General features: G+C 46.1%; 1 protein-coding gene across 2 annotated transcripts in view; it reads right to left on the bottom strand.

Annotated features, from left to right (window-relative positions):
- The window catches only part of kcng4a (potassium voltage-gated channel, subfamily G, member 4a), a 96,534-nt gene that overhangs the window by 60,449 nt on the left and 24,984 nt on the right, over window positions 1-11,101 (bottom strand). For both annotated transcript variants that reach the window (XM_061970197.1, XM_072913908.1), the window contains exon 2: window positions 3,010-3,630. In XM_061970197.1, coding sequence (XP_061826181.1) covers window positions 3,010-3,117 — 108 coding nt within the window. In that variant the 5' untranslated portion in view covers window positions 3,118-3,630. The remainder of the gene's footprint in view (window positions 1-3,009; window positions 3,631-11,101) is intronic.

The following is an 11,101-nucleotide window of genomic DNA, read 5'->3' as shown; positions in this document are numbered from 1 at the left end:
GAGAATCGATAAGGAATCGGTTCGATAAGAGGATTCGATAATATGCTCGAACTCGATCATTTCTTATCAAACATCATCCCTAACTGTACAGTATGTGTGTTTGGGTCCCTTTGTTTTTCAGGAACACCAATACCTAATTCTAAAAAAGTTATGACCGACCACCTCAAAAAAACGGAATGGAATTTAATTTTTTTTTTTTACTGAATGGGACACCCAAAATGTACATTAAAATATAGAAAGGGGGATTTACAATATTAACTACGAACAATAAAACACTGAATATTAACAACATATGAACATCGCTCCTCTTTTACTTCTCAGACCAGGTCCTCAAAAGACATAATTTGCAATCGAGCAAAACACAACACACATGTAACAAACAGCAAAATATGAATGCAAAAGGTAATAATAAACACCGACAATATGATATAAGATCACTTTTATGCTGAAATGTGTTGTAAAAATTTGCTTCCGCATCTGCTCCTGACACAAGCGTTTGGGGCCGGCTGCTCTGAAAACAAACCCAGCCCACTCTGCTTTGTTCATTGTCTGAGCTGCTGTGACGTAGATTACCGTAATAACTCGTATAACACTCAAAACCGCAGATTTCAACTATTGAAATACTTTCTATAGTTCAAGACTTACGGTCATTTAAAAACAGCACTGCACATCATAATGGCGTTACAGTTTTGATGTTAAAGGTCTAAAATAATTATGTAGAACGTCCGGCAGGCCAGATTGAAAATCTTAACAGGCCGCATGTGGCCCACGGACCGTATTTTGCCGAGTTCTACTCTATGCAGTGGTGTAGGAGGGGCCACATGATTACAGTGACCGTCACTTCTACCCGATCACTGTTGTTGTCTGTCTTTGCTTGTTCTACTTTGGTGGACTAAACGGCCTCATGGATACAACTATAATTTGTTGGGTCAACATGTCCTTTGTACCGTATTTTTCGGACTATAAGTCGCACTTTTTTTCATAGTTTGGCCGGGGGTGCGACTTATACTCAGGAGCGACTTATGTGTGAAATTATTAACACATTACCGTAAAATACCAAATTGTATTATTTAGCTCATTCACGTAAGAGTTTCATGGGATTTAGCGATTAGGAGTGACAGATTGTTTGGTAAACGTATAGCATGTTCTATATGTTATAGTTATTTGAATGACTCTTACCATAATATGTTACGTTAACATACCAGGCACGTTCTCAGTTGGTTATTTATGCCTCATATAACGTACACTTATTCAGCCTGTTGTTCACTATTCTTTATTTATTTTAAATTGCCTTTCAAATGTCTATTCTTGGTGTTGGGTTTTATCAAATAAATTTCTCCAAAAAATGCGACTTATACTCCAGTGCGACTTATATATGTTTTTTTCCTTCTTTATTATGCATTTTCGGCCGGTGCAACTTATACTCCGGAGCGACTTATACTCCGAAAAATACGGTAATACTGTAGTTTTAGTTTGGTTTAGCAGCTTTGTATTCGCATCCATTCAAAAGCCCCATTGAGATAACTGCCAGTTTTAGCATCGCTTCGAACGCCGTCATCGTGACGGATTTCCGGCAGTATTTCCAAAACGACCGTACTATTTAAATTCATATTGTAACCAAACTTTTTTCCCAAAGAAATGTCTAAAAAACATTAGTTTTTCAATAGTATTGCCCGTCTTTTGTTTACTGTTTTAATTAATGCTGATGCGGCATAGCAGTTTCAAATTGGCTTCACTGCAGTAGGAGATATTGAACACGTGTCTTTCCCCTTTGGACAAATCAACCGATTTGTTTTACATTGGTAAAATATCTAGAATATACTGTAAACAAATGAACATATTGGATTGAACTGCATTTTCAATGTAGTGTTTTTGTTTATTGTTCATACTATGGGTGATTATTTATAGTAAATACATATGTTTATACAACTACAATAATCATACATTATGTTTTAATATCTAATTATAAACGTACTTGAACTGCATTTTTATTGGTTGTTAATTCAGTAAACCCTCATTTATCCCTTATAGGTTTTGGGCTGGTAAATCAATCTCCACAATGTATTAATTATTAATTATAAATGGAATATTTTCATAGATACACACTAAAAAATGTTGGGTTATTTGATAACCCAATTTATGAGTTGCGAGTGTTGGGTTAAATTTTGGAATTATTGTTATGAAGAGCAATCACTTTTTTGGGTTGGAAGGGTATTATTTCAACTCAGTTTCTGGGTTTTCAAAACTATGAACCATTTTTGGTTTGTTTTTCAATGAGTAACACATTTTTGGCTAAAAGGCCTTTTTTATTAAAACGTTACTTTTTTCTTGAAGGGTATTTTATTATGGATTAATCTCATTAACATTACTTACAATCACACATTTTATGTACATGAAAATATATGCTGTATAGGACAAGGACATGGCAATTCTTGTAAAGAAAATATTGTAATGGAATAAAAATACTTTTGATCAGTAGTTGGGAAGGAGTAGGACAAACCAGCAGTAAAACGTATAGTTTTTAACCAACTATTGGGTCAAGGAGCGCTAAATTGCGCAACCCAATAGTTGGGTTTTGAATAACCCAACATTTAGTGAGCATAACTCAGCTTTTGTGTTAAATAAATTCAACCCAATAGTTGGGTTATGAATCAACCAACATTGAGTTACCATAACTCAACTTTTGGGTTAAATAATTCAACACAAAAGTTGGGTTGAAAAAATTAACCCAAAATGTTGAGTTAAAATAACTCAGATAAGGGGTTTGTCCTTTTCTGAACCAGCAGTTGGGTTAAAATTGGGTTATTTTTTAACCCAACATTTTTTAGTATGTAGAACATGAAAAAAAACCTAAACTCACAAAGCTGCAGTTAGCCCTAGCTCATAATGCGGGCTAATTTTAAAGACCGAAATGTTATTTAGAGCGACTAAAAGCCAACATGTTTGTGTATGGAGTATTAGTGGGTGCCATATTAAATTTAGCATGCATAATCCCCAAATTCTTTGTACCTTGATAGTCTCAGTCTCTGGAATCTCTGTGAAGATGTGGTCAAGACTGCTGTCGTCACTGACGGACAGATTGCTGAAGTCGTGGTTAGCATTGCTGATGATGGGCATGGCAGCATCCGGAACGTACACAGCTTGGATCAGCTTGTAAAAGACTTAGGGCAGGTGTTGTTTCTTCAGGACAAAGCTGCCCGGTCCATTTTCCTGTTTTGGTGATAGGTCCAAAAGACTGCTTGTAGAGTTGCAGCTCAATGTCCTTAAAGTCTCTTTGACCTCAGAGACCTGCACAAAACCGTCAACTGAGAGCCTTTGGCTTTAAATTTACGAGGTAAATCTAAAAAAAAGTTTAGTAGCGAACGCATCAGGCAACCTCCTGTCACATTTGAATGACTTTTGAAGTTGCCATCAGAGGATAAAATAGGCTCGCCCACTCTATCAGAACCTCAGCAGCAAATCAGTGGGTAATCTCGGTGTGAGGCAAGAGTGTGTTAAGACGGATCAGTGGCTGACAAATGTGGAGAATGAGCAGGAGCCAAGTGTGGTGCTGAGGTGTCCAGGGACTGATGGGGATCCTCCGCGGCCGAGGCAGGATTAGGAAGGGCCCGTGGTGGCATCATGTGGGATCTGAGACACAGAGACACGAAAAAGAGACCGAGATTGGCTGACGTTAAAGAATGTCTGATAAGTCACATGCAGTATATCGTACGGAACAAAAAACAGAGAAAGACATATGGACCGAAGTTGAAGATTAAATGGCTTTAAAGAATGCTCAACAAATCACAATTACACACTTTTTCAAGATGATTGTATTAGTTACTGTTCTTAGCAAATGATTCAAACAGCAGGGATGTAACGATACAAAGATTTCACATCACTTTTATTGTGACCAACATGGTCATTGTTGTCATTATTATCACGGTATTGGTGAATTATATACACACTGTAATCTTTTAGCCATGTTGTACTTAAAATGTATAAATGAATAAACAAATAAGCAACAAACACGGAACAGCTAGTCGTCCTTCCCTGCATCTTACTTCAAATGTCGTGGCTTCACGACATTGCACATTGGAAAAAAAACTTTTTTTTTCAATGTTTTTGGCCTGAAATAGGTGTTAAAATTAAGTTGTATTTATATTTTATATGGGTAACACTTTAGAATGGGGAACATATTCTAAGTAACACAGACTTATTTAGAGTTATTTGGACACAGGAGAAACAGAAGGGTTAGGATTAGGGCAGGGGTCGGCAACCCAAAATGTTGAAAGAGCCATATTGGACCAAAAATCCAAAAACAAATCTGTCTGGAGCCCCAAAAAATAAAAAGCCATATTACATACAGATAGTGTGTCATGAGATATACATTGAATTAAGAGGACTTAAAGGAAACTAAATGAGCTCAAATATAGCTACAAATGAGGCATAATGATGCAATATGTACATATAGCTAGCCTACATAACATGTTAGCATCGATTAGCATGCAGTCATGCAGTGACCAAATATGTCTGATTAGCACTCCACACAAGTCAATAACATCAACAAAACTCACCTTTGTGCATTCACGCACAACGTTAAAAGTCTGGTGGACAAAATGAGACAGAAAAAGAAGTGGCATAAAACACTTCCTAGAAAGTCGGAGAAAGTTATACATGTAAACAAACTAAGGTGAGTTCAAGGACCGCCAAAATTAGTAGGACAAAACTGCGCTCGCCAAATACTCGAATCAGTGAAGCATGTTTAATATAAACAGTGTGATTTATAACAATTAGGGAGAAACCATATTAACACAAAAAATATATTTTTTTCCCCTCATCTTTTTCCATTTTTCATAAATTTTTTTAAAAACTCCAGAGAGCCACTAGGGCGGCGCTAAAAGCGGCTCTAGAGCCGCGGGCTGCCGACCCCCGGATTAGGGTTATGGACAGAATTTCTAGGCGCAGTCAGGGCGTTGAGGGGATCCGGTTTGGTGGCTGCAGGATTAGGTCTCTGCTTTTTGCAGATGATGTTGTTGTGTTTACTGAGAGAGGTGACGGCTCAGACACCAGGGGGCGGTATATACAATTATTTATTATATATATATAGTCAACATATATATATATATATAAATAATAATAAACAATATTACTAAACTAAGGAAATGGAGTGTGAACTAGAATACAAAAGGGAATGGTGTAAGACTATGTGTAGAATTTAACTGAAGTGAGTGTTACCAACGTGTTGAACGAGATACGCGGAAGTCCAGGGGGCAGGCAGCTGATGCGGGGCGAGAGCGAGGCGTCAGAATCCAGGGGCGAGCAAGAGGTCGAGGAACGAAGGAAGCAGTCGGAGTCCAGAGGGAGATCCAGGGGAAATTGAGACGCAGGCGACGGAGGGTACTGCGGGGACACGGGAGAAGACAAGGGACAAATCAAGGCACGGAGAGGAAACACGAATATAGTAAGAGCGCATAAGGCTTACGGTACACCATGAGAAAGCTAAGTTCCCGCGACGATCCTTGGGTCCACTGGTCCTTTATTGATCTCGCTCTGATCAGTCGCAGGTGTGCAGATTGCCAGCGAGTGATTGCAGCTGGTGGCTGCAGCAGGGCGGAGACGCGCGCGGCGCGTCCCTGGATGTGCGCACCCGTGGGCGTGTCCCGAGGTGCGCACAGACGGATGAGCGGCGTTGGCAGGAGCCTGAGCCGTAACAGTATCCCCCCCCTATGGACAGATTCCAGATGTCCAACATACTCACGAAACAAGGGAGGGTGGAGGGGAGAACTGGTGGTGGGTCGCCGGCCCCAGTGTCCCCGAATCCACCGAGGACGAGTCTGATGGCGGCGGCGAGAAGAACGCCGCTGAAGCCGGCGAGGCGGGCGACCAAGGGACGGCCACCATCTTGGCCGTCGGGAAGGCGGACGTGATTGGCGCCATGGTGCGTCTCGCCGGAAACGAGGATATGACATCGGCGGCGGTGTGGAGGAAGACGTCATCGGCGAGGCAGGCGTGGAGGAAGACGTCATCGGCGAGGCAGGCGTGGAGGAAGACGTCATCGGCGGCGTGGAAGCGGCAGACGTCATCGGCGGCGTGGAAGCGGCAGACGTCATCGGCGGCGTGGAAGCGGCAGACGTCATCGGCGGCGTGGAAGCGGCAGACGTCATCGGCGGCGTGGAAGCGGCAGACGTCATCGGCGGCGTGGAAGCGGCAGACGTCATCGGCGCCGTGGAAGCGGCAGACGTCATCGGCGCCGTGGAAGCGGCAGACGTCATCGGCGCCGTGGAAGCGGCAGACGTCAAAGGCGTGGAAGCGGCGGACATCAAAGCCGGAGACGAGGAGGGCAGCTGAGGAGCTGGCCGAGGTGCTGAAGTCGGCGGAACAGGCCGAGGTGCTGGAGTCGGCGGAGCAGGCCGAGGTGCTGGAGTCGGCGGAGCAGGCCGAGGTGCTGGAGTCGGCGGAGCAGGCCGAGGTGCTGGAGTCGGCGGAGCAGGCCGAGGTGCTGGAGTCGGCGGAGCAGGCCGAGGTGCTGGAGTCGGCGGAGCAGGCCGAGGTGCTGAGGTCGAGGCCAGCCTGGGAGCTGGTGGAGACGTGGGGGCCAGCCTGGGAGCTGGTGGAGACGTGGGGGCCAGCCTGGGAGCTGGTGGAGACGTGGGGGCCAGCCTGGGGACAGGTGCTAGCTCGGAGACTAGCCGAGGGGCTGGTGCTAGCTCGGACGCTAGCCGAGGGGCTGGTGCTAGCTCGGACGCTAGCCGAAGGGCTGGTGCTAGCTCGGACGCTAGCCGAGGGGCTGGTGCTAGCTCGGACGCTAGCCGAGGGGCTGGTGCTAGCTCGGACGCTAGCCGAGGGGCTGGTGCTAGCTCGGACGCTAGCCGAGGGGCTGGTGCTAGCTCGGACGCTAGCCGAGGGGCAGGTGCTAGCTCGGACGCTAGCCGAGGGACAGGTGCTAGCTCGGACGCTAGCCGAGGGACAGGTGCTAGCTCGGACGCTAGCCGAGGGACAGGTGCTAGCTCGGACGCTAGCCGAGAGACAGGTGCTAGCTCGGACGCTAGCCGAGGGACAGGTGCTAGTTCGGACGCTAGCCGAGGGACAGGTGCTAGTTCGGACGCTAGCCGAGGGACAGGTGCTAGTTCGGACGCTAGCCGAGGGACAGGTGCTAGCTCGGACGCTAGCCGAGGGACAGGTGCTAGCTCGGACGCTAGCCGAGAGACAGGTGCTAGCTCGGACGCTAGCCGAGGGACAGGTGCTAGCTCGGACGCTAGCCGAGGGACAGGTGCTAGCTCGGACGCTAGCTCGGGGACAGGTGCTAGCTCTGACGCTAGCCGAGGGACAGGTGCTAGCTCTGACGCTAGCCGAGGAACTGGTGTTAGCTCTGACGCTAGCTCGGGGACAAGTGCTAGCTCGGACGCTAGCTCGGGGACAAGTGCTAGCTCGGGGACAGGTGCTAGCTCAGATGCTAGCTCGGGGACAGGTGCTAGCTCAGACGCTAGCCAGGGGACAGGTGCTAGCTCAGACGCTAGCCAGGGGACAGGTGCTAGCTCGGAGGCTAGCCAGGGGACTGGTGGTTGCGGCTGGGAAAAGCGGAAGACAGGTGGAATTAGTCTGGCAGAGGGTAGCCTGTCTTGGTGCAGCTGCGCCACCCCATCAGCACAGCCACCAGTACTACCCCCCCTCTCCGAAAGCGGATGCCAGACGCTTCTCTCTGGCTGAGGAACAGTCACTATGGGTGGGAGGAGGGTGTCCAGGCGACGGGTAAATTCCTCCTTGCTCACATCACTGCTAAACATGCCTTTCCATGACAGTTTGGCAGGACAAGAAAACTCCTCCGGTGTGGAGCGAAAAAAAGAAAAAGACATGGTGAATGGGGCAAGAGGCAGAAAAAAGAGAAAAAAAAAAATCACAGGGGACGGAACTAAAGTCACTGGGGGCGGGGCTAAGGAACTGTGCCGTCAGGTCCTTTAATAATCTTGGCGGGAACTTACTGTTGTGTTTACTGAGAGAGGTGACGGCTCAGACACCAGGGGGCGGTATATACAATTATTTATTATATATATATAGTCAACATATATATATATATATAAATAATAATAAACAATATTACTAAACTAAGGAAATGGAGTGTGAACTAGAATACAAAAGGGAATGGTGTAAGACTATGTGTAGAATTTAACTGAAGTGAGTGTTACCAACGTGTTGAACGAGATACGCGGAAGTCCAGGGGGCAGGCAGCTGATGCGGAGCGAGAGCGAGGCGTCAGAATCCAGGGGCGAGCAAGAGGTCGAGGAACGAAGGAAGCAGTCGGAGTCCAGAGGGAGATCCAGGGGAAATTGAGACGCAGGCGACGGAGGGTACTGCGGGGACACGGGAGAAGACAAGGGACAAATCAAGGCACGGAGAGGAAACACGAATATAGTAAGAGCGCATAAGGCTTACGGTACACCATGAGAAAGCTAAGTTCCCGCGACGATCCTTGGGTCCACTGGTCCTTTATTGATCTCGCTCTGATCAGTCGCAGGTGTGCAGATTGCCAGCGAGTGATTGCAGCTGGTGGCTGCAGCAGGGCGGAGACGCGCGCGGCGCGTCCCTGGATGTGCGCACCCGTGGGCGTGTCCCGAGGTGCGCACAGACGGATGAGCGGCGTTGGCAGGAGCCTGAGCCGTAACAGATGTGGTCCTGATGGCTTCATCTGGCCAGGATCTTCAGCTCTCACTGGATCAGTTCGCAGCCGAGTGTGAAGCGACTGGGATGAGAATCAGCACCTCCAAGTCCGAGTCCATGGTTCTCGCCCGTAAAAGGGTGGAGTGCCATTTCCGGGTTGGGGAGGAGACCCTGCCCCAAGTGGAGGAGTTCAAGTACCCCGGAGTCTTGTTCACGAGTGAGGGAAGAGTGGATCGTGAGATCGACAGGTGGATCGGTACGGCGTCTTCAGTAATGCGGAGGCTGTATCGAACCGTTGTGGTGAAGAAGGAACAGAGATGGAAGGCAAAGCTCTTAATTTACCGGTCGATCTACATTCCCATCCTCACCTATGGTCATGAGCTTTGGGTTATGACCGAAAGGACAATATCACGGGTACAAGCAGCCGAAATGAGTTTCCTACGCCGGGTGGCGGGGTTCTCCCTTAGAGATAGGGTGAGAAGCTCTGTCATCCGGGGGGAGCTCAAAGTAAAGCTGCTGCTCCTCCTCATCGAGAGGAGCCAGATGAGGTGGTTCGGGCATCTGGTCAGGATGCCACCCGAACGCCTCCATAGGGAGGTGTTTCGGGCACGTCCGACCGGAACGAAGACCCAGGACACGTTGGGAAGACTATGTCTCCCAGCTGGCCTGGGAACGCCTCGGGATCCCCCGGGAAGAACTGGACGAAGCGGCTGTGGAGAGGGAAGTCTGGGCTTCCCTGCTTAGGCTGCTGCCCCGCGACCCGACCTCAGATAAGCGGAAGAAGATGGATGGATGGAAGGATAGGTTAGGGTTACTAATAAGATATAATTCTGAGGTTATTGAGGGAAGACTCTTAGTTAATGGCTTACTGGTTGTATGCAGAAAAAGGCATTAATAAGTACTTAATAATGACTAATAAAAAGCCAATATGTTACTAATTTTCATGTTAATAAGCAACTAATTAATGGTGAATATGTTTCCCATACTAAAGTGTTACCGTTATATGTATTTCAGTGTAGTATGCCTCTGACTTATTTTCAAACCATTACATTGATCGGTAAAGTTAAAGGTAAAAGTTAAAGTACCACTGGTAGTCACACACACACTAGGTGTGGTGAAATTACCCTCTGGATTTGACCCATCCCCTTGTTCCACCCCTTTGGGAGGTGAGGGGAGCAGTGAGCAGCAGCGGTGGTCGCAGATGTTTACTAAGCGAGACTTCCCTTTCAGGGTTAGGGGTAAACAATGCTAACAACACAAGTGTCTAATCATGGCACTATCCAAGAACAACTTTTTGGTGGGGCTGGGAAATATGGCTGAAAACTGTATCACGATATAAGTTATTATACAGCTTATATCGTCTAACTCAGTGTTTTTCAACCTTTTTTGAGCCAAGGCACATTTTTTGCGTTGAAAAAATCCGGAGGCACACCACCAGCAGACATCATTAAAAAACGAAACTCAGTTGACAGTAAAAAGTCGATGTCACAATTGTTGGGCATGACTTTAAAGCATAACCAAGCATGCATCAATATATGCATCTTGTCTCAAAGTAGGTGTACTGTCACCACCTGTCACATCACACCCTGACTTATTTGGAGTTTTTTGCTGTTTTCCTGTGTGTAGTGTTTAATTTCTTGTTTTGCGCTCCTATTTTAATGGCTTTTTCTCTTTTTTGGTATTTTCCTATAGCAGTTTCATGTCTTCCTTTGAGCGAAGTTTCCCGCATCTACTTTGTTTTAGCAATCAAGAAGATTTTAGTTGTTTTTATCCTTTGTGGGGACATTGTTGATTGTCATGTCATGTTCGGATGTACTTTGTGGACGCCGTCTTTGCTCCACAGTAAGTCTTTGCTGTCGTCCAGCATTATGTTTTTGTTTACTTCGTAGCCAGTTCAGTTTTAGTTTCGTTCTGCATAGCCTTCCCTAAGCTTCAATGCCTTTTCTTAGGGGCACTCACCTTTTGTTTATTTTTGGTTTAAGCATTAGACACCTTTTTACCTGCATGCTGCCTTCCGCTGTTTCCGACATCTACAAAGCAATTAGCTACCTGCTACCACCTACTGATATGGAAGAGTATTACACAGTTACTCTGCCGAGCTCTAGACAGCACCGACACTCAACAACAACACATCATTTGCAGACTATAATTACTGGTTTGCAAAAAATATTTTTAACCCAAATAGGTGAAATTAGATAATCTCCCACGGCACACCAGACTGTATCTCACGGCACACTAGTGTGCCGCGGCACAGTGGTTGAAAAACACTGGTCTAACTCATCGACTAATAGTTGTATAATATTGGTTGATATCGATAATTATTGATATTTTCTATGACGTATGGAAAATGTGGACCAGGGAAAAAAATACATCAAATGCTAACTTTTTTATTTCAAATATAGCCTTCCTCTGATTAAAATCCCCTGAGCTATGAAGGCAGAAAGAAATGGAAATGTCAACACAA

This window comes from Nerophis lumbriciformis, linkage group LG10, assembly GCF_033978685.3.
Source record: "Nerophis lumbriciformis linkage group LG10, RoL_Nlum_v2.1, whole genome shotgun sequence".
NCBI classification, from domain to species: domain Eukaryota; kingdom Metazoa; phylum Chordata; class Actinopteri; order Syngnathiformes; family Syngnathidae; genus Nerophis; species Nerophis lumbriciformis.
This window is presented reverse-complemented; position numbering and strand designations above follow the sequence as displayed.